The sequence below is a fragment of the Pongo pygmaeus genome, chromosome 13 (genome assembly GCF_028885625.2).
Source record: "Pongo pygmaeus isolate AG05252 chromosome 13, NHGRI_mPonPyg2-v2.0_pri, whole genome shotgun sequence".
Taxonomy (NCBI): Eukaryota; Metazoa; Chordata; class Mammalia; order Primates; family Hominidae; genus Pongo; species Pongo pygmaeus.
Window position 1 is genome coordinate 86,896,760 of NC_072386.2, and position 22,270 is coordinate 86,919,029.

A 22,270-nucleotide genomic window follows, 5' to 3' on the forward strand; every position below is an offset into this window, starting at 1 on the left:
GGAATCAGGTGCAATGAATAATGTACGATTAATCAAGTTTGAGGCTGGAAGGGGCCCGCTTCCCTCGGGGAATATGATGCCTGAACAAAATACAGTCTCTGGAAAAATGTAAGAGGGAAAGAACGGCTGTAGTATAGGCAGCCAAGCGTGTCTCCACCGCTGCCTATGCAAAGATTTCCTGAAGGAAGTCCAGTCCAGCGTTCTCTAAGCTCCAGGCCTCAACTGAATATCTCAAAAGAAAACAAATATCCAAACCTCAACGTGTCCAAGACTGAATTCATGATTCTCGTTAAAGTAGTGTCTTCCAGTGGTGACTAATACTATCATTCAGATGCTGGAGCCAGGAAAATAAGAGTCACCATATCTTCTTCTTCCTCATCACCACCTCTAGCGCATCACCAAGTATTTGAATCCATCTACTCTCTTCACCTCCACCGCCACCATCCTAATCCCAGTCACTATCAACTCTTCCCTGGAGCTTTGCAACAATCATATTTGGCTTCCCAGCATCCATTTGTATTTCCCTCCAAACTAGTAGTTCACAGTGCAGGTAGGGTGGCCTTTTCAAACCCAAATCTGCTCATGCTCAAAACTTGCTTCCCACTGCTCTTAGAATAGAGACCACTTTCAGCTTGAAGAGGCTGTGCACATCCCATCTCAAGACTGCTGCACTTGCTGTTCCTCCTCCAACCCCTTGTCACCCCTCTCCCTCGGCTTAACTGTCACTTCCCAATTAGGTCAGATCCCTTTGCTGCAACCCGTAGAGAGCTCTGCGCCTGTCCTTCAGGGCACTTTTTCTCCATCTATAGACTCAGATCTGTGACAACACGGAGCTAGTATTTCCTACAACATAATGCCTGGCACACGGTAAGTGCGCAATATGTAGCTGTTGCACGGCTAAATGTATACATAAGCTTCAAAGCAGAGTGGCCGATAGCAAATACGGTCGCAGTCCCGGGAGAAAGCACACACGGCCGAGACCCCACCGCCCCGTCCGCGCCGCCTGGACCAGCTAGTAGCTCCGCCCCTGGGCCCCGCCCCTCCCTGCTGAGGGGACGGGGCAGGGCCCAGAGGTCGCGTGACGTGGCAGCAGCCGGTCGGTGATTGGGTCTCCAGGCGCGCCGTCTCGGAAAGGGGGCGTACCCGCACGCGCTGATTGGCTGTCTGGCGCGGCTGGGCGGACGGCGGCGGCGCCGCGGGGGCGGGCGCCGGTAGGGGCCGGACAGGGTAGGGCCCGGAGGGCGGTGGCGGCGGAGAGGGCGGCATGGGTCCTGGCCGCCGGCTTCGCTGAGACGCGCTCGCGTGGGCTGCCCTCCCGGGCCCGCAGTGGTGGCGGCGGCATGAAGGGCGCTCTGGGGAGCCCCGTGGCTGCCGCCGGTGCCGCGATGCAGGAGAGTTTCGGCTGCGTGGTGGCCAACCGCTTCCATCAGCTGCTGGACGACGAGTCGGACCCGTTCGACATCCTGCGCGAGGCCGAGCGCCGGCGCCAGCAGCAGCTGCAGCGCAAGAGGCGCGACGAGGCGGCGGCGGCGGCGGCCGGGGCCGGTCCCCGCGGCGGCAGGAGCCCAGCCGGGGCCTCAGGCCACAGAGCCGGCGCGGGCGGCAGGAGGGAGTCGCAGAAGGAGCGCAAGAGCCTCCCGGCGCCCGTCGCTCAGCGGCCGGATAGCCCCGGGGGCGGCCTGCAGGCGCCGGGTACGCGGGGACGGCGCGGGTAGCGGACCACGGCTCGGCCCGCTGTGAGACTGGGGTCCCGGGGGCCGGTTTCAGGAGGAGGGGCCCGGAAAGAGCAGGGAGAGTTGAGGGTCCTGGTGGCCGCCGAAGGTAGGAGGAGAGGGGCAGGGGTCACACCCCTTCCAGCCCTCGCCAGCCCCTTGCGGGGCTCCGGGGGAAACGCTGGCTTGGGGTGGGGTGGGGCCCTCAAACCCTGGCGCTGAGGCTCTACGGCAAGTTGGACGAAGTTGAGGGAGGTTGCTGGGGTGGCGTGTGGGGGCGAACGCCGAGGTCGCTACCCCGGGGCTCCCACATCCAGACCTGGCGGGGACCTTCATCCTCCAGCCCAGCCTCTGCAAGATTGAGGTCGGAGCCACCCGAGAGCGCGGTGGGGAGGAGGAGGGCGCCCAGTCCCGGGGCTGGGGGCCTCTGTGATGCCGGAGGCCTGGGCGACCGCGGGACGGCCTGTGACGTCGGGGCCCGGGCGGGGGTACCCGGCGCGGTCCGGCCTGGCGCCTTCGCCCCTTCCCCGTCCGGTAGCTTCCAGGAGGCAGCGGGCATCGTATTTCAGTACTTTGTGTGGTGTTGATGGGATGTGCAACTTATAAATAGCTCAAGGCTAATTTAAGAAAAGCGTTTTTAACCTTTCCAGCAAGAATATTCGGAGTTCCCGACTCCCTATTTAGCAAGAAAAACCGGTGCGCAGCGTGGTGTCTTGCTGGCTGCGGACGGGGAGGGTGCTTCAGAGTTCATTCTCTCACCTGAACTGCGTCAGTGGCAGAGCCAGCAACACTCCACCTGTGTTTCCTGTTTTCTTGAAATAAGGCAGCGGTCCCAAGGTTTGCAGAGTGTTACGATTAAGATGTGTAGGTTGACCATTCCTGCCAACGTTTGCCAGTGTGTTCAACTTGGCTTTATTGGTTTGTTCCTTGCTTGATAAAAATTGTGCATCACAGCCCTGAGGAAACGTCTCAGGTTTAAGTATTAGGGCTTTGATGTGCAGCTGGGTAATGTTTACCTTTATTTGTGTAAAGTTAAATCCAGAGTCATCACTTGAAAATCAAGTCACTACAATAAAGATGTTGAAAATGATTTAAAAAAAATGTTATTGACTATCTCACGACACTTTGGTAGGTCAGTAAATTTCTGAGCCTATCTAAACAGTGAGACTGGAGATACATTGTGCATTTTATATCCTGTTTTTTATGTTTTTCTCTTAAACTTATTTACATCAATATAATAAAGGAATTGAGGAAGGCTAAGCTTTTCTTCACCCTTTATTTTTTAACAAATGCCGGGTGTGGTGGCTCACGCCTGTAATCCCAGCACTTTGGGAGTCCGAGGCGGGCGGATCACGAGGTCAGGAGATCGAGACCATCCTGGCTAACACGGTGAAATCCCGTCTCTACTAGAAATACAAAAAATTAGTCGGGCGTGGTGGCGGGCACCTGTAGTCCCAGCTACTCGGGAGGCTGAGGCAGGAGAATGTCGTGAACCCCGGAGGTGGAGCTTGCAGTGAGCCGAGATCGAGCCACTGCACTCCAATCTGGGCGAAAGAGCGAGACTCCGTCTCAAAAAAAAAAAAAAACAACAACAACAATTCTGTTCTTCAGAAAAACGTGAGACGAGTTAGTGCTGTTAATACATTGATTTTTAGCCTTTTTAAAATTGTCATGCATTTTTCTGTTAAAAATTTTAAGCAATTCCAAAATGTATGAGGTTAAGTGAAAATCCTCTTATTTTTCCTACTGTTGACACTTTGCATTTATATACGTAAATGCACAGAGCTATTTCTTTTCTTTCTAAACTTAAATGATATAAACTGGGTTGCAACCCGTTTCCTGCACTTGATGTTGTCATGTAGTACACTCATAACTTTTTTTTTCTGTCAGTAGTTAGGTCTAAGTGATCTGGCTTTTGAAATCAACTAAAGGTATTTAGTTGATTTTGTAGTTAGAACGGAAATTTTATCATTCAAGTTCTTTTTCAAGTATGTGTTATTTCAGGAGCAAACAGCTCATTAATTTCCATTTATGTAGTTACTGTACTAAATTTATCTGTAATGGGTGTCAGAGCTATTCTCTCAAGGTTTTGTAACCCTAGTTGATATGAAGCACTGTACTTTTCTAACATTCAAAATTTTTAATTTAGTTAGAATGTTGTAAGTGAATGCTTAGCGTAGACAAAAATAAAACATGTTTGACATATCATAGAAATGTTAATCCTGAAAGAATGTGGAAGTCACAAGCTTTTCCTGTGGAAAACGGTTTTTTGGGTTTTTTTTTGAGACAGAGTCTTGCTCTGTCACCCAGGCTGGAGTGCAGTGGTATGATCTCGGCTCACTGCAACCTCCACCTCCTGGGTTAAAGCGATTCTCCTGCCTCAGCCTCCTGAGTAGCTGGCATTACAGGCATCTGCCACCATGCCCGGCTAATTTTTTTTCTTTTTTGAGACGGAGTGCAGTGGCGGGATCTCGACTCACTGCAGCCTCTGCCTCCCCGGTTCAAGTGATTCTCCTGCCTCAGCCTCCTGAGTAGCTGGGACTACAGGCGCACGCCACCATGCCCAGCTAATTTTTGTATATTTTTTAGTAGAGGCATGGGTTCACTATGTTTATGTTGGCCAGGATGGTGTCGATCTCTTGACCTCATGATCTGCCTGCCTTGGCCTCCCAAAGTGCTGGGATTACAGGTGTGAGCCACCGTGCCTAGCCTAATTTTTTATATTTTTAGTAGAGATGGGGTTTCACCATGTTGTCCAGGCTGGTCTTGAACTCCTGACCTCAGGTGATCCGCCTGTCTCAGCCTCCCAAAGTGCTGGGATTACAGGCGTGAGCCATGATGCCTGGCCAAAAATGTAGGTTTTTAATGTCTGACTATCTGTCTAGAAATATATATATAAACCCTTGGGTGAGCCTTGCTCAATAAGTTCATTCTTAAAGTCATGAGAGGCCGTTTCAGTTTTGGTTTTCCTAGCCTTTCAGAATTATGTTCTTTGAAACAAAGCTCAATTTTATTTTGTGGAAAATCTTACTGTAAATTTTATTGTATTCTGTTTCTTTACCTGGGCTTGGTTTAGATGATGATGAATGCATGTGCCAGCCTTTTCTTGGGGAGGTTAGTGAAATGCAGTGCTTGCATTCTCCACTTGGAGCTGCTGATCCAGCACAGAAAAACAAGCCCAATTCATGGCAGTGTTGATCTCTTAGTACTAAATAGTGGGGAAAAAATTGGATGCTGATTATCTTTGTTTTGGGAGGGTTGTGAAGGAGAACGAGATGTTTGCCCAAAACTGATAATTATTCTAATTATCTTTGTTTTGGGGGGTTTGGGAGGGAAAATCAAATGTTTGCTTGATATTGATAATTATTCTAATAAGTAGCCAATTGTATTTAACAGTTTTCAGTTTTATACTGTTGGAAAAGGCTTTAATATGGTGTACAGTAAATGTCCTATTTTAAGTTTGATGAATTCCAAATTTGACGCAATTAAAAAATAACTTGGAGGAAGCAGAGAGGTGGGATAAGCACCTATAAGTAATTCTGTAGTTGAGTGGAGATAATAAAAGATGTTTTTAAAACTATGGGTTGGAAATAGGAAATCTGAAACTGTGTTAAAATAACTCTTTTTGCGCTGAGGTAAAAGTATGGAAAAGTATTGTTACTGTTGACAAATTTTCTGATGACTGTTATGTCATGATCTGTTATAATTTTCAACTTGTTGGGTAATTAACTTTCTTAGTGGCTTTTTCTACCTTACATTTTGAATGCCTTTTCCAGTTCTGAACTCTTTTTTTTTTTTTTTTTTTTTTTTGTGACAGAGTCTCGCTCTGTCGCCCAGGCTGGAGTGCAGTGGCACGATCTTGGCTCACTGCAAGCTCCACCTCCCGAGTTCAGCCATTCTCCTGCCTCAGCCTCCCCAGTAGCTGGGACTACAGATGCCCACCACCACGCCCGGCTAATTTTTTGTATTTTTAGTAGAGACAGGGTTTCACCACGTCAGCCAGGATGGTCTCAATCTCCTGACCTTGTGATCTGCCCGCCTCGAACTCCCAAAGTGTTGGGATTACAGGCGTGAGCCACTGCACCCGGCCCCAGTTCTGAACTCTTAATAAAGCACGTGCCCCCAGATCTGATGTTGCACACTCCTAGGCAACTGGGCACAAGTGTCAGTCACAGTGGGGGCTGCATGGTGGCTCACGCCTGTGATCCCAGCACTGGGAGGCTAGGCGGGAGGATCACTCGAGCTCTGGGGTTCAAGACCAGCCTGGGCAACAAAATGAGACCTGTCTCTACCAAAAAAAAAATTTTTTTTTAATTAGCTGGGTGTGATGGTGCAGCCTGTAGTCCTGGCTATTTGAGAGGCTGAGGTGGGAGGATCACTTGAGCCCCCGAAGTCAAGGCTGCAGTAAACTATGATCACACCACTGCAGTCCAGCCTGGGTGACAGAGACCCTGTCGAAAAAAAAGAAAAGTGTCATTATCTTGATATGTCTGCAGTCAAAGCATAATACTCTGCCAGGTGCAGTGGCTTATGTGTGTAATCCCAGCACTTTGGCAGGTCGAGGCAGGTGGGTCACCTGAGGTCAGGAGTTCAAGACCATCCTGGCCAACATGGTGAAACCCTGTCTGTAGTAAAAATACAGAAAATTACCTGAGCGTGGTGGCACAGGCCTGTAATCCCGGCTACCTGGGAGGCTGAGATGAGAATCGCTTGAACCCGGGTAACAGAGGTTGCAGTGAGCTGAGATTGTGCCACTGTACTCCAGCCTGGCAGTCTGGGTGACGGAGTGAGACTGTCTCAAAAAAGAAAAAAAAAAAAGGTGGCCGGGCACAGTGACTCACACCTGTAATCCCAGTACTTTGGGAGGCTGAGGCGGGTGGATCACCTGAGGTCTGGAGTTCGAGACCAGCCTGGCCAACATGGTGAATCCCCATCTCTACTAAAAATACAAAAAAATTAGCTGGATGTGGTGGCAGTCACCTGTAATCCTAGCTACTCAGGAGGCCGAGGCAGTAGAATCACTTGAACCAGGGAGGTGGAGGTAGCAGTGAGCCGAGATGGTGCCATGGCACTCCAGCCTGGGTGATAGAGTGAGACTCGGTCTAAAAAAAAAAAAAAAGCCAGGCGCAGTGGCTCATGCCTGTAATCCCAGCATTTTGGGAGGCCGAGGCAGGTGGATCACTTGAGGTCAGGAGTTCGAGACCAGCCTGGCCAACATGGTGAAACCCTAGCTCTACTAAAAACACAAAACTTAGCCTGGTATGGTGGCACATGCCTGTTATCCCAGCTGCTCAGGAGGCTGAGGCAGGAGAATTGCTTTAACCTGGGAGGCGGAGGTTGCAGTGAGCCGAGATCACACCATTGTACTCCAGCCTGGGTGACAGAGCAAGACTCTGCCTCAAAAAATAAATAAGTAAATAAAACATTATGCTCCACTTATGATAACATCTTTCCCATATCCTAAACATATCACAAGCCTCAGATTATGACCTCACTACAGGATATGAATTGAATTTAAATATTTCTAGGTTATGGGACATTAAAATTATAGTAGGTTGAATTTAGATCTGTTGTGCAACTTTCACACTTGAAAAAAATACTTTAACAAGGAATAAATTATATAATTTTATGTTAGTGATGTCATAAACATCATTTTTGCTTTAAAATGAGACCGGTTAAGATTTACCTGTACCCAGATGATAAAATTTTGGTAGAAAATATTAAATGGGAAAATAGAAAAGTATGTATATACATATATTCCTTAAGGTCTTATGTGTATCTAAGTGGGAGGGAAGTCTAATAGTTAAAAAATATATCCGTGGCCGGGCGCAATGGCTCACGCCTGTAATCCCAGCACTTTGGGAGGCCGAGGAGAGTGGATCACGAGGTCAGGAGATCGAGACCATCCTGGCTAACATGGTGAAACCCCGTCTCTACTAAAAATACAAAAAATTAGCCGGGCGTGGTGGCGGGCGCCTATAGTCCCAGCTACTGGGGAAGCTGAGGTAGGAGAATGGCATGAACCTGGGAGGCGGAGTTTGCAGTGAGCCAAGATGGCGCCACTGCACTCCAGCCTGGGTAACAGAGCAAGACTCCATCTCAAAAAAAGAAAAAAAAAATATATATATATCCATTAACTTGAATAAATGTCATATTTTATAGCTATACAACTAATGTGGAGAGTAATTTGTACCAAGAAAAATTGAAGCCACTATAGTAAAAATTGCACATAGTGAGAGATCTTTTAAATGTATATAAAAAAAGATAGACTTTTTTTGAAGATTAAAGATGTGACAAAGTTCTCCACAATGTATTTACCAAGTATTAGATGGCTTCAAACATAGACTTTGCTTAAGATGTTTAAAGCGTTAAAACTAAAGGGGAGTAAAGCAAGGTGACAGGACAGAGGAAAAGACCAGAGTCTTGGCCAGGCGCGGTGGCTCATGCCTGTAATCCTGGCACTTTGGGAGGCCGAGGAGACCAGCCTGACCAGCATAGAGAAACCTCGTCTCTACTGAAAATACAACATTAGCCAGGCGTGGTGGCGCAGGACTGTGATCCCAGCTAATCTCTACCTGGGAGGCGGAAGTTGCGGTGAGCCGAGATCGGGCCATTGCACTCCAGCCTGGGCAACAAGAGCGAAACTCAGTCTCAAGAAAGAACACAAGAACAAAACCAGAGTCTGTGGTCCCAGCACAGTGTCCAAGTGCTGGACTGTGTGGACAAAAAGAGATGCCCTCAAGTACTGGCTGACTCTTGGGCACGTTGCCAAATAGCAGTGTTTGGTTCATATTCAGGAAGTTATAATTCCAAGTCTATATATCTCATAGAATAGCAGGAAAATCTGTTTTCAAAGTAAAAATGTAAGTACTACAAACTTTAAAAACAAAAACCTTGGCCAGGCGCTGAGGCTCATGCCTGTAATCCCAGCCCTTCAGGAGGCTGAGGTGGGTGAACTGCTTGAAGCTGGGAGTTCGAGACCAGCCTGGCCAACATGGTGAAACCTGTCTCTACTAAAAATACAAAAATTAGCTGGGCATGGTGGCACATGCTTGTAATCCCAGCATCTTGGGAGGCTGAGGCATGAGAATTGCTTGAGCCCAGGAGGCAGAGATTGCAGTGAGCCAAGATTGCACAGTGCACTGCACTTCGGGCTGGGTAACAGAGCAAGACTCTGTCTCAAGTAATTAAGTAAGTAAATAAACAAAATACAAAATAAAAACAAAAACCTTAGTAGCCAGTGATAAGCCATAGTTGCTGTGTAATGGGCAGTTGGGATTCTAAAAGTATAGTCTGAAATATAGGATATTCTTTCATTTTCTAGGTACGGCTTACACACTGTGTTTTTGTAAGACTGCTTTTGTGAACTGTAGCTTATTTAGTAAAATGTACCCATGGCTGTCACAGTTATTGGGAGGTGCCTGTAATTATAGGTGAGCTTAGTTTGTCATATACTTTCTAGGATATAGGGAAAGCATGATTTAATAGTAGCATTCTATTAAAAAGTAGTAGACTGTGGGCAGTTGTAATATCAGCAACTTTTTTCTTTGAAGTTTTCTAAACTTCCTGAATTCTCCTATGATGTTGATTTCTAGAAAAATGAAATTTACAAGTACCTGTAAAGTTTAATACTGTGCTGTTGCAGACGTTGTGTTCCAGCTCTCTGCTTTGATTTTCTGTTGGTAGGCCAGAAGCGGACTCCTAGAAGAGGGGAGCAGCAAGGATGGAATGACAGCCGTGGGCCGGAGGGGATGCTTGGAAGAGCTGAGCGGAGATCCTACAGGGAATACCGACCCTATGAGACAGAGAGGCAGGCGGACTTCACAGCTGAGAAGTTTCCAGATGAAAAGTATGTGCTGCAGTCCTCGGCAGGCCGGATGGGGAACCAGAAAGGTTTTGAGAAAATGCTACTTTCTTTTTCTTTTCTTTCTTTTTTTTTTTTTTTGAGACAGTTTCGCTCTTGTCGCCCAGGCTGGAGTGCAATGGTGCGATCTGGGCTCACTGCAACCTCCGCTCCCGGGTTCAAGCAATTCTCCTGCCTCAGCCTCCCAAGTAGCTGGGATTACAGGCATGTGCCACCACGCCCGGCTAATTTTGTGTTTTTAGTAGAGACGGGGTTTCTCCATGTTGGTCAGGCTAGTCTTGAACTCCCAACCTCAGGTGATCCTCCTGCCTTGGCCTGCCAAAGTGCTGGGATTACAGGAGTGAGCCACCATGCCCGGCCCAGAAAATACAACTTTCTGCTGGCTACTGGTTTTTGTGGTACCAGTCCTAGGAATGTTTTACTAATTTATGTGCAATTCATGTTACCTTAGATGATGGGAAGGATCTTCCTTTTTCCTCATAGATGCCTTTACGTCTTGGTTCAGGAAATGATTGTATAATTAAAAATGAATTGCTTGTTGGTAACTGAAGAACACTCTTAAAAAGAAATTACACAGGATTGTGTTGAACTGGTTAAGTTTTCTTTTGAAGTTCTAAATTAGAGATATAATTTTGGACTAGGGATATAATTATGGTTTTTGATTTCACATTACCAATTTAGACTGCTCAATGGATTGAAATAAATTCCTAGCTCTACGGTCAGGTCAGTAGGCTGCCATGATGAAATTTGAAGAAGAGTCTGTTATGATGTGTAATACCAATTTCTGGAGGGCATGGCTGCTCTCGGAAGTACTCTAACATGGACAGAAGTCGTGGGCTGGTGGAGTGTTGCGTCGCTGCTTAGTGATGTGGCAGCATGGTGGCCACCGCACTCCACCTCAACATGGGGAAGGGTTGTGTCTTATGCTTGGTACTTGCTGCTTAAAGCCTTTGTTTAATTATTAAACCTGTTTATGTTAAACAGAAACAACTAGTGAATCACATTTCAAGGAAAATAAAGTTAAACAAGCTAAGGAAGACTAGAATAGTGAACAGTTATATGTCAAGGGAGCCATTTTTCCAAACTCTTTCTGCTTCTTGACTGCTAATTCCATTCCATTTAGGATTCTGGCAACAAGTTTTAACCAAAAAATGTGGCTTTGTAAAACTATACTATAGAGCCTATTAAAAACGAAACAAAACAAAAGTCCAGCAGAGAGTAACTTAGCCTGGGTGGGCTGAGCAGGTGATGACTCGTGCAGAACTATTCACCTAGAAGTTACACATTCAAGACATTGAGATAGTCTATCTGCAACCATGTTGGAGGGAGAAACTTATAGAAAGGCTTAATTTTGCACCTTTTTTGGTGATTACTTCAAATCTGCTGTGTAGTAAGCACAGTCTACTTGTTTCTGCAAAGCTTCTTGGAGCAGAGCTGCTTATTTTTGGAAGCATTTGGGTATTTATTTTCCCCTCACTTTAGGGATTCTGTGGAAACGAGGAAATTATAGTTCACTTGCACAAACCCATGTTTCCCCCCTTTTTTAGTAGCAAGACTGTGTAGTCTTTAAAAAGGATAAAATAGATGTTTATATGTGACATGAAAAAATAGCTGTTAAGTGAAATAATACATATATGGAAGAGTAAGGTGGGATATGGAATTATGGAGGGTTTTTTTTATTTAAATAAGTTCAGAATTACAGAAAAGTTTTAAGAATTATACAAAGAATTTCCATCTGCCCTTCGAGACTCCCACACACTAACTTTTTACCACATTTGCTTTATCATCCATCCCCCACCACACCACACAACCTTTTTTTGTTATTCAAGAATAAGGTGTAGGAATGTCCCCTTACTCCTAAATACTTCAAATGCATTTCCTAAAAACATGATACAATTTTCAAAGTCATTAAAACGAATACAATACTGTTGTTATCTAATTCTCTAAATTACGTAGTCTACAGACTTTACTCAGATTTCACCAATTGTCCCAGTGATGTCTTTTCACGAAAGAGAAAACATTTCTGGTTCAGGATCCACTCCAGGCAAATGCATTGTATTTAGTCATCTTTAATTAGGAACAGCTCCTTAGCCTTCCTTTGTCTATGAATTTGACATGTTGAAGAGTATGAGCCAGTTATTTTATAACATGTCCCAGATTTTGAGTTTTTCTGATGTTTCCTCGTGGAACAAGGTCACGCACTTTTGGCAGGAATGCCACAGAAGTAATGTGTTCTCAGCGCATCATAGTAAAGATATGTAGGGGATTTTCACTTTCAAGGAAATCTGAATCTTGATATCAGAAAACATTTTCTTAGTTTCTTAAAAAATACTCTCAAATAATACTCTTAACTAATAATAAAAACACTCTTAATAAATAAAATGTAGAAAGTTTTATTTATGACAAACTCACAAGCAAAAGGAAGGAAAATAACATTTGAGCCAAGCATCCTGCTTTATAGACCTGTGATTCACTGTCTTACAACAGTCGTAGCAAGTAGACATGACGCCTGTTTCACAAGTGGGAAGCCTGGAGCCCATGGAGGTATGAATGAGGAGTTCAGTGTGGATACCAAGTTTCAGTTTGAAAACATAAAAAGTTCTGGAGAAGGATGGTGATGATAGTTACACAACAGTGTGAATGTACTTAATGCCACAGAACTGAACACTTAAAAATGATTAAAATGGTAAATGTTATGGTATGTATATTTTACCACAATTTGCTTAAAGCTCGTTAATAATGGGGGGAGGGTAAACATCTGAGGGATTTTTTTTCAGAACAGGAATTGATTTTAAATGACCGGTAAACTACAGAAAGGAAGAGCCAAAATTCATCTAGACAGAGGCAGACTAATCTCCTAATAGTCTATGTTCTAAGAGTTCAGTTAAGTTTGTTTGGAGCCTAAGGAAAAATTCCTACTGCATTAAAAACAGTAGTTTATTCCCAGAATATGTGCACCAAATGATATAGCAGATCTCGGGGACGGAGACATGCCCATTAATCCCAGCGCCGTTTATGACATTGCTTCCATGGGAAAACACGTGCTCTGCCTGGGTAGAATAGAAATCCATGGCAGCTGGCTGTGACAAGACTACTACACATATTGCTGAAACTCTGGGTCTGTTTCCTCATTGAAAAATGGAGAGGGCTGAATTTAGATAATCTTTCCAGATTATGAAGATTCTATAATTCTGTCCAATAAACATGTATAGGTATCAAAGAAACTCAAGGTGACACCCTTTTTCACTATCAGATGAGCAAAGATCAAATTTTATCATATTCAAGCTTGGGGAAAGTGCTATAAGAAATGCTCTTGGCGGCACAATGGCTCACGCCTGTAATCCCAGCACTTTGGGGAGGCTGAGGCAGACAGATCACCTGAGGTCAGGAGTTCAAGACCAGCCTGGCCAACATAGTGAATCCCCGCCTTATTAAAAATGCAAAAATTAGTGGGGTGTGCCTGTAATCCCAGCTACTTGGGAGGCTGAGGCAGGAGAATCGCTTGAACCCAGGAGGCAGAGGTTGCAGTGAGCCGAGATCATGCCACTGCAGTCTATCCTGTGTGACAAAGCGAGATTCTGTCTCAAAAAAAAAAAAAAAAAAAAAAAGAATTTGTAGGTTGGGCACAGTGGCTCACACCTGAAATCCCAGCACTTTGGGAGGCAGAGGCAGGCAGATCACCTGAGCTCAGGAATTCGATTCCAGCCTGGCCAACATGGTGAAACCACATCTGTACTGAAGATACAAAATTAGCTGGGTGTGGTGGCACACGCCTGTAATCCCAGCTAGTCTGGAGGCTGAGGCAGGATAATCGCTTGAACCTGGGAAGTGGAGGTTGCAGTGAGCCAAGATTGCGCCACGTCACTCCAGCCTGTGTGACAGGCGAGACTCTGTCTCTAAAAAAAAAAAAAAAATTTGCCAGGCATGGTGGCACACGGCTGTGATCTCAATCACTGAGGAGGCTGAAGCATGAGAATCACTTGATCTGGGAGGCAGAGGCTGCAGTGAGCTGAGATTGCACCACTTCACTCCAGCCTGGGAGACAGAACAAGACTCTGTCTCAAAAAAAAAAAAAAAAGAGAGAGAGTTTACTGTTGGCTGGGCACAGTGGCTTATACCCGTAGTCCTAGCACTTTGGGAGGCCTAGGTAGGCGGATCTCTTGAGCCCAGTAATTTGAGACCAACCTGGGCGACATGGTGAAACCTGCATCTCTACAAAAGGTAATTAGCCGAGTGTGGTGGCACATGCCTGTAGTCTCAGCTGCTTGGGGGACTGACATGGGAAGATTGTTTGAGCTTGGGAGATCCAGGCTGCAGTGAGCAGTGATTGGGCCATTGCACTCCAGCTTGGGCAACAGAGTGAGATACTGTCTGAAAAAAAAAATTACTGTTACTTTTCTTTTGTTTTAGAACTGTACTTTAGATTTCTTTTTTTGAGGCAGGGTCTTGCTCTGTCTCCCAGGCTGGAGTGCAGTGGCAGGATCTCGGCTCACTGCACTCCTGGGCTCAAGTAATCCTCCCACCTCAGCCTCCTGAGTAGCTGAGATTACCAGGCATGCACCACTATGCCTGGCTAATTTTTATATTTTTTAGTAGAGGTGGAGTTTTGCCATGTTGCCCAAACTAGTCTCGAACTCCTGGGCCCAAGCGATCCAACTGTGTTGGCCTCCCAAAGTGCTGGAATTACAGGCGTGAGCCACCACTCCTAGCCTGCTTTAGTTTTTGTTTTTGTTTTTGTTTTTAAGACAAGGTCTCACTTTGTTGCCCGGGCTGGAGTGCAGTGGTGCCATCTCGGCTCACTGCAACCTCTGCCTCCTGGGTTCAAGCGATTCTCCTGCTGCAGTCCCCCAGGTAGCTGAGATTACAGGCATCCGCCACAACGGCCGGCTAATTTTTGTATTTTTAGTAGAGATGGGGTCTCACCATATTGGCCAGGCTGGTCTCAAACTCCTGACCTCGAGTGGTCTGCCCGTCTCGGCTTCCCAAAGTGCTGGGATTACAGGCGTGAGCCACCGAGCCCAGCCTGCTTTAGATATTTGCTGTAGTTTAGAATCAGGTTTTGCTTTAGATATTTGCTATAGTTTAGAATCAGGTTTTGGTTACAGGAGGTGGGAGACAGAAAAGCCAACTTGGAGAATTTATTTAGGTTGGTGTTTCTTATAAGAGACTGGCATAACGTTAATGATCAGTACTTCTGTATTTATTTTTTGAGTAAGGAAGATTGCGAGTTTTGTATACTTTTACCCACTGTTGTATAGCGGCTTCTTAATGTAACACTTTTAGCCATAAAAGTAGATTGTAACATACCTCTAGTGCTGGTGTTTGAGCTACTAATGCCACTAGGTTTCTTGATGCCAGGACCTCTATTAAATAAGTAATTTCTTGTGATTTTAAATGTTTTTAAAAGCCTTGCCAAATTAGAAAACATTTCTCTTATTAAACTATTGTTACAATGGTGAAAAAGAGCTTAGAGCTTAGTGAAGGAGAGACAAGTCCTCAGAAAGAGTGATGGTGCCCAGCAACGGTGCAGGGAGGAGTGGGTGGGCAATCAGGTCCTGGGTCCAGGCTCTGATGTGGCAGAGGAAGAAGAGGGAGGAGTGGCTTGGGCTCTCGCTCGTATTGTGAGTTGGGGATCACAGGAGGAATAAGGGCTCCGCATTGGGCATGTATGTGCCTGACTTGGGGATGTCCGGGTGGAGATGTCTAGGAAGTAACTGGCTTCATGTCCTGCAATCAGATGAGAGACACAGGGCCAGTTAGCATTAGCATGGGTGCCAGGTGGATGTGGCATGAGCCGAGATCCTGCCACTGAACTCCAGCCTGGGCAACAGAGCAAGGCTCTGCCTCAAAAAAAGAAATCTAAAGTAAGCTTCTAATAAAACAAACAAAAGAAAAGTGAGAGTGCCCACAAGGATAAGGACAGATGGGTATCCGTGTAGAGCACCAAGACAAATGTTTAGGCATGAGAGGCAGGCGGAGAACTTTCCCCTTCTCTGAATCTTGAATTGGCTGCCTCTGAGAAGTGGAATTGCGTGGCTGAGGAACAATGTGAGTTTTGTACCATGTTTGGGTATTATCTATTCCAAAAATAATTTTCTAAGGGCAGGCAGAAAAAGAGAAGCCAGAAAGTCAGGAAGATTAGTGGGCAGCAGTGTCATATGACACTGGGGTCAAATGACATGAAGACAAAAGTTGCTATTGGGCTTAACAAAGAGGTCTTCAGCTGCCCTTGGCCGTTTATGTGGAGTAATGGGGTAGAAGGCAGGTTAAGGTGTTCACAGTTCCAAATGTTACCGGCTGGTTGTGTGTTTAGGAGGGAGATTTGGGAAGGGGCATAATTTGAAGTTTAACCATTTTTCTTATACAAAACATTCCAAATTTAAAGATTTGGTATTAGAACAGGAATGAACCTTAGAATTTATTTATCTAACATTCTCATTTTTTGAGTAAGGAAACTAGCTCCAGAGAGAGGAAGGCCCCATTCAGATTAGTACTATGCCTGTCTAGCATCTGCTTCTCCTGGACTGGCCCCACCACTTAGCCTCTGCTTCCGTTTCTTCATCTATAGGCAATAATTGTATATTAAAGATCTGTTTGTGAGAATCCAATTACTATATGTAAAGTGCTCAGAACAATGCCAGGTATGTAGTCTATAGTATGCGCTCACTAAAGGTTAACTATTAATTTATGATTCAAGCCACCATTCTTTCCAGTATACTATAACCATGATTTTCTTTTAGAATTTTTTTCTGGAGAGACCTTAGACCTTTAATTTACCAGTTTTTATTATATCCACTCCTTCCTAGACCAGGTGATAGGTTTGATCGAGACAGACCGTTGAGAGGACGTGGAGGCCCGAGAGGGGGTATGCGCGGCAGAGGCAGAGGTGGCCCCGGGAACAGAGTTTTTGACGCTTTTGACCAGAGAGGAAAGCGAGAATTTGAAAGATATGGTGGGAATGACAAAATGTAAGTTTCTTTGTAAATGCTATTTTCACTTTAAGATGGTGGCAGCACATGGTATGAATCTATTATGTGTTAATATTTAGTTAACTTTATAGTACTGTGCTGTTAGTCTTGTGAGAAGCTGATCCTGGGACTTTTATGAACCACTCTTTCTGATTTGGAGATTGACTGGAGACTAGCTTCTGGTTTAAGGGACTGTTTTTTCTTTCCGTAGAGCAGTCAGAACTGAAGACAACATGGGTGGATGTGGAGTTCGGACCTGGGGATCGGGTAAAGATACCAGGTACGGTGTAAGTGTGTGCCCTCTGAGAACCTGCAATTAAGTGGAAATCTCTGGATCTTTGCTCTTCTTGAAAATGATGTCTTCTGTGTTGTGCTTTATACTTGTGTGCCCCTAAGTAGAGATTGATTTTAGTCTTTTGTTTCGTGAGATAAGTTTTTAAAACAGGTTTGCTATGTTGCAGTTAGATTTAAACTGCTTTTAAAATTCTATTACTTTAGCCAAACAAATTTGTGACAGATGACCATGTATTTGCTGATGCCTCAAACATATGGCACTGTACATTTGCACATACCTCAAAATGCTTTTTGTTGGCTGCACACGGTGACTCACGCCTGTAATCCCAGTACTTTGGAAGCCAAGGTGGACGTATCACTTGAGGTTAGGAGTTTGAGACCAGCCTGGCCAACATGGTGAAACCCCGTTTCTACTAAAAATAAAAAACCTAGCAGAGCATGGTGGCAGGCACCTGTAGTCCCAGCTACCCAGGAGGCTGAGGCAGAAGAATTGTGTGAACCTGGGAGGCAGAGGTTGCAGTGAGCCGAGATGGTGCCACTGCTGTCCAGTCCAAGTGACAGAGCAAGACACAGCATCTCAAAAAAAACAAAAAAAGCTTTTTGTTTTGTTTGTTATTTTTTAAAATGGAGACAAGATCTCACTATGTTGCCCACACTGGTCTCGAACTCCTCTTGCCTCAGCCTCCCAAAGTGCTAGGATTACAGGCATGAGCTACCACATCTGGCCTAAAATGCTTTTTAAATTCCTGGATATTCTATATGTTTATACCTTTCAAAGTTCGTGTGGATCCTTGACACATCTTTATTTCATAAAATCATTTGTAGATTGAAGCTTAGTGACAGGTTTCACCTGAGGCTCAAGTTGGACATTTCTCTGAGGCTGCATGGTGCCTTAGATCTGTGCCAATTCTTCTGCTAGTTAGAGTGGATACATGGTTCTGCTCTGTTTTATTTCACAGCTGGAGGGATGATGCCTTCCTGGTGTCTGCAGAAGAAGAGGTAGGGCGTGCTGCAGGCAGTGCAACGTGAGCAGTGCTACAGGGCAGGCTTCCCGCTAGTGCAGAGGCTTGACGGGATCCAGGCTTCCACTTTTCTTCTTTTGAAGAATATAAGCTTTTTTTTTTTTTTTGAGACGGAGTCTTGCTCTGTCACCCAGGCTGGAGTGCAATGGCACGATCTCGGCTCACTGCAACCTCCACCGCCCAGGTTCAAGCGATTCTCCTGCCTCAGCCTCTCAGGTAGGTGGGACTACAGGTGCACGCCACCATGCCTGGCTAATTTTTGTAATTTTAGTAAAGACGGGGTTTCACCACATTGGTCAGGCTGGTCTCGAACTCCTGACCTCAGGTAATCCACCTGCCTTGGCCTCCCAAAGTGCTGCGATTATAGGCATGAGCCACTGTGCCTGGCCAGAATATAAGCTTTTTATATGGACTTATTTTTCTTAAATTGTTGTCCTTAAAGACAAATGTACAAACTAATATCAAATGTAACAATGTTAGATTTACTACCATTGCTCGTTTGTGTTCTCCTTGAAAAGAAGAGAAACTTGTTGAGTGTTTCTCTATCTGAGGTTGCATAGGATCTTGATGACAGATCTTTTAATTTTGTTTTATTTTACTTTGATAATATATTTTAAAAAGTAATATAGGCACTTTCTTTCCTTTTTTTTTCTTTCTCTTTCTCTTTTTCTTTTTCTTTCTTTCTTTCTTTCTTTTTTTTTTTTTTTTTTTTTTGAGACAGAGTCTCACTCTGTCACCCAGGCTGGAGTGCAGTGGTGCGATCTCGGCTCACTGCAACTTCCACCTCCCAGGTTCAAGCAATTCTCTTGCCTTAGCTTTCTGAATAGCTGGGATTACAGGTGCCCGCCACCACGCCTGGTTAATTTTTGTATTTTTAGTAGAGATGGGGTTTCAGCATGTTGGCCAGGCTGGTCTCAAACTCCTGACCTCAGGTGATCCACCTGCCTTGGCCTCCCAAAGTGCTGGAATTACAGGCGTGAGCTACCGTGCCCAGCTTGGGCACCTTCTTTCTTAATCATCTGATTTACCACCTTATCTAATACTACCACTTCATTTCAGTTTGCCTTTGAACTTAAAATCATTTTGGCTCTAAGTGGTTACTTTTCCTGGAGGGCCAGCCTTGGCCTTGTAATGTTAAGAGGTGACCACTTGTGGCCCTGGTAGGCTGGCATGTCTCAGTGTTAAAATGACATGTGCCCCATGGCACTCATTTTGGATTGGTTTGTGAGTTACAAAGTCAAAGCTCTTTTTTTTTTCTTCTCTCTCTGTCTAAGACAGGGTCTGACTCTGTTGCCCACGCTGGAGTATGGTGGCTCAATCTTGGCTTACCATAACCTTGAAACCCTGGGCTCAGTTGATCCTTCCACCTCAGCTTCCCGAGTAGCTAGGACTACAGGCGCATGCCACCACACCCACCACACCCAGCATTTTTTTTTTTTTTTGAGACAGAGTCTCACTCTGTTGCCCAGGCTGGAGTGCAGTGGCATGATCTCTGCTCACTGCAACCTCTCCCTCCCGGGTTCAAGCGATCCTCCTGCCTCAGCTTCCCCTGTAGCTGGGACTACAGGCGCATGCAACCACGCCCAGCTAATTTTTTTTGTATATTTAGTAGAGATGGGTTTTCACCCTGTTAGCCAGGATGATGTCAATCTCCTGACCTCATGATCCGCTCGCCTCGGCCTCCCAAAGTGCTGGGATAACAGACGTGAGCCACTGTGCCTGGCCTTTTTTGTATTTTTAGTAGAGATGCAGGTCTGCCATGTTTCGCAGGCTGGTGTCAAACTTCTGGGCTCAAGCAGTTCACCTGCCTTGGCTCCCAAAGAGCTAAGACTGCAGGCGTGAGCCACCACACCCAGCTAGTCAAAGCTCTTAGGTGGTTATAATTTGTAGTGGAAAGCTTTTCTTAGAGTAAGACTAATTTCTTAATTAATAAATAGAGATAAATTTTATTTATGCATACATATACTTCATACATTTCTTAATAAAGTAAGAAATTTATTTCTTAGTAAATCGGTTTGAGGTCATGAAAATGATGTATGCGAAGGAGTTATGTGCTACTTTTGATTAGTGGGAAGAAAGTGGAGGTGAGCCTAACACAGTAAGTAATGTGTTTGTGGCTGGCAAAGCCCAAGTGCTTCCCAGTGTGTTAAAGGTGTAAGGGCTTTGCTGTAGTTGAGTATTCCTATTTGAAGACGCTGACAGCAATAACTGGATTTAAGGACAAAGTGCCTTCAAACTGGTATGACTGAGCCATTTAAGTAATACTGCTTTTCTTCAACAGTTTGACAGCAGTAAAATAGAATTTTTTCTATTCATCTGTGCTGAAATAGAATTTTTCCATTTGCAATAATTTAAAAAATGTATCAGATATTATTTTCTTATTAAAATTGGAGTAGACACCCATGAACGCAGTTTTCAATAATGCTGCCTTTCAACTTTTATTGTGAAGAGCAAGACAGTTTTATTTGTTCTCAAAGCAAAATGTGATGAAAATCTGTTGTTGTCAGAGATTTGATTAAGTGTGAGGTCTGATTAAATTTGAACTAGGTAACAAAGCCTTGAAGTGTGTAACATCATTTTATGGAACATATGTGCACAAATAGGCATTTTCTGCACTAGTACTACTGAAGTCAAAATATAGACATGGACCCTGGGGTTATATCTTTCTTCTGATAAAGCCAACATTGATTATTTACCTTTTTTTCTTTTTTTTTTAGACAGAGTCTCCAGGCTGGAGTGCAGTGGCATGATCTTCGCTCACTGCAACCTCCGCCTCCCGGGTTCAAGTGATTGTCCCGCCTCAGCCTCCCAAGTAGCTGGGACTACAGGCACCCGCCACCACGCTCACCTAATTTTTGTATTTTTGGTAGAGACGGTGTTTCACCATATTGGCCAGGGTGGTCTCAATCTGACCTCGTGATCCACCTGCCTCGGCCTCCCAAAGTGCTGAGATTACAGGCGTGAGCCACCGTGCCCGGATGATTTACTTTCAACAAAATAGCAGAACCTGCCAAATTAATTGCTGCTAATTTTGAAACTTAATTGTCTTTCAGTTTTGATCATACAGTTCTATGATAGCTGTAGGCACAATATTTTATATTCATTTATAAAATAATTTAGGTCAACATAGGAGGACAACTATGATTTTTCTTTTCTGTAAAATCAGCTAATTGCTGAAGTTTAAGAAATACTCAGTTTTTTGTGATTCATGCCTATTATCCTAGCACTTAGGGAGGCTGAGGCAGGTGGATCATTTGAGCCCAGGAGTTCAAGACCAGCCTGAGGAACAAAGTGAAATCCCATCTCTACAAAAAATACAAAATATTAGCCGGGCATGGTGGTGTGCGCCTGTAGTCCCAGCTACTCCAGAGGCTGAGGTGGGAAGTTCTCTTGAGCCCGGGAGGTCGAGACTACAGTGAGCTGTGATAGTGCCACCACACTCCAGCCACCACGCCCAGCTAATTTTTGTATTTTTAGTAGAGACAGGGTTTCACCATGTTGGCCAGTCTGGTCTCAAACTCCTGGCCTCAAGTGATCCACTCTCCTTGGCCTCCCAGAGTGCTAGGATCACAGGCGTGAGCCACCCCACCGGCCTGGAACCTTCATTTTAAAAAACAAAAGTTAATTATTCAAGTTTTGTTTTAGAAAGAGTGAGTTTTTAAAGAATTGATTACAGTAGGTTGGAGTTGAGAATTTAATAATTATTTAAATTGAAAAAGTCTTTTCTGTTATTGTAGTTCAATTTGTGGTTACTTTTTTAAAAAAATGCACTTTAAAACCCTCAATAGGCCAGGCACGGCGGCTCATAACTGTAACCCCAGCACTTTGGGAAGTCAGGGTGGGAGGTCAGGAGTTCAAAACCAGCCTGACCAACATGGTGAAACCCTGTCTCTACCAAAAATACAAAAAAAATTAGCTGGGCGTGGTGGTGGATGCCAGTTACTCAGGAGGCTGAGGGAGGAGAATCACTTAAACCTGGGAGGGAGGTTGCAGTGATCCGAGATTGCACCACTGCGACAGAGTGAGACTCAGTCTCAAAAAAAAAAAAAAACACCAGAAAACCAAAAAAACAATGTTTTCTCCATCTTAAACATACGAAGGCATTGGTGTGAACGTATTTGTATGACTAGAGAGGGTCTTGCTGTTTTTCAGTGATGTGGAGCCGACTGCACCGATGGAGGAACCCACAGTGGTGGAGGAGTCCCAGGGCGCCCCGGAAGAGGAGTCTCCAGCCAAGTAGGGCATTTCGTTCATTCCCCATTGTGGTGGTGGTTCTCTTCTTAATTATTTCTTTTTTCTTTTTTTTTTTTTTTTTTTTTTTTTTTGAGATGGAACTTGCTTTGTCACCCAGGCTGGAGTGCAATGGCATGATCTTGGCTCACTGCAACCTCTACTTCTGGGTTCAAGCGA

At 44.8% G+C, this 22,270-nt stretch overlaps 1 protein-coding gene across 1 annotated transcript in view; it reads left to right on the forward strand.

The window, feature by feature from the left end:
• The first annotated feature begins 1,207 nt into the window (after positions 1-1,207).
• HABP4 (hyaluronan binding protein 4) overlaps positions 1,208-22,270 on the forward strand; it is a 41,969-nt gene continuing 20,906 nt past the window's right edge. The window contains exons 1-5 of the mRNA XM_054502915.2: positions 1,208-1,692; positions 9,399-9,561; positions 16,383-16,544; positions 16,756-16,824; positions 22,013-22,096. Coding sequence (XP_054358890.1) covers positions 1,341-1,692; positions 9,399-9,561; positions 16,383-16,544; positions 16,756-16,824; positions 22,013-22,096 — 830 coding nt within the window. The 5' untranslated portion in view covers positions 1,208-1,340. The remainder of the gene's footprint in view (positions 1,693-9,398; positions 9,562-16,382; positions 16,545-16,755; positions 16,825-22,012; positions 22,097-22,270) is intronic.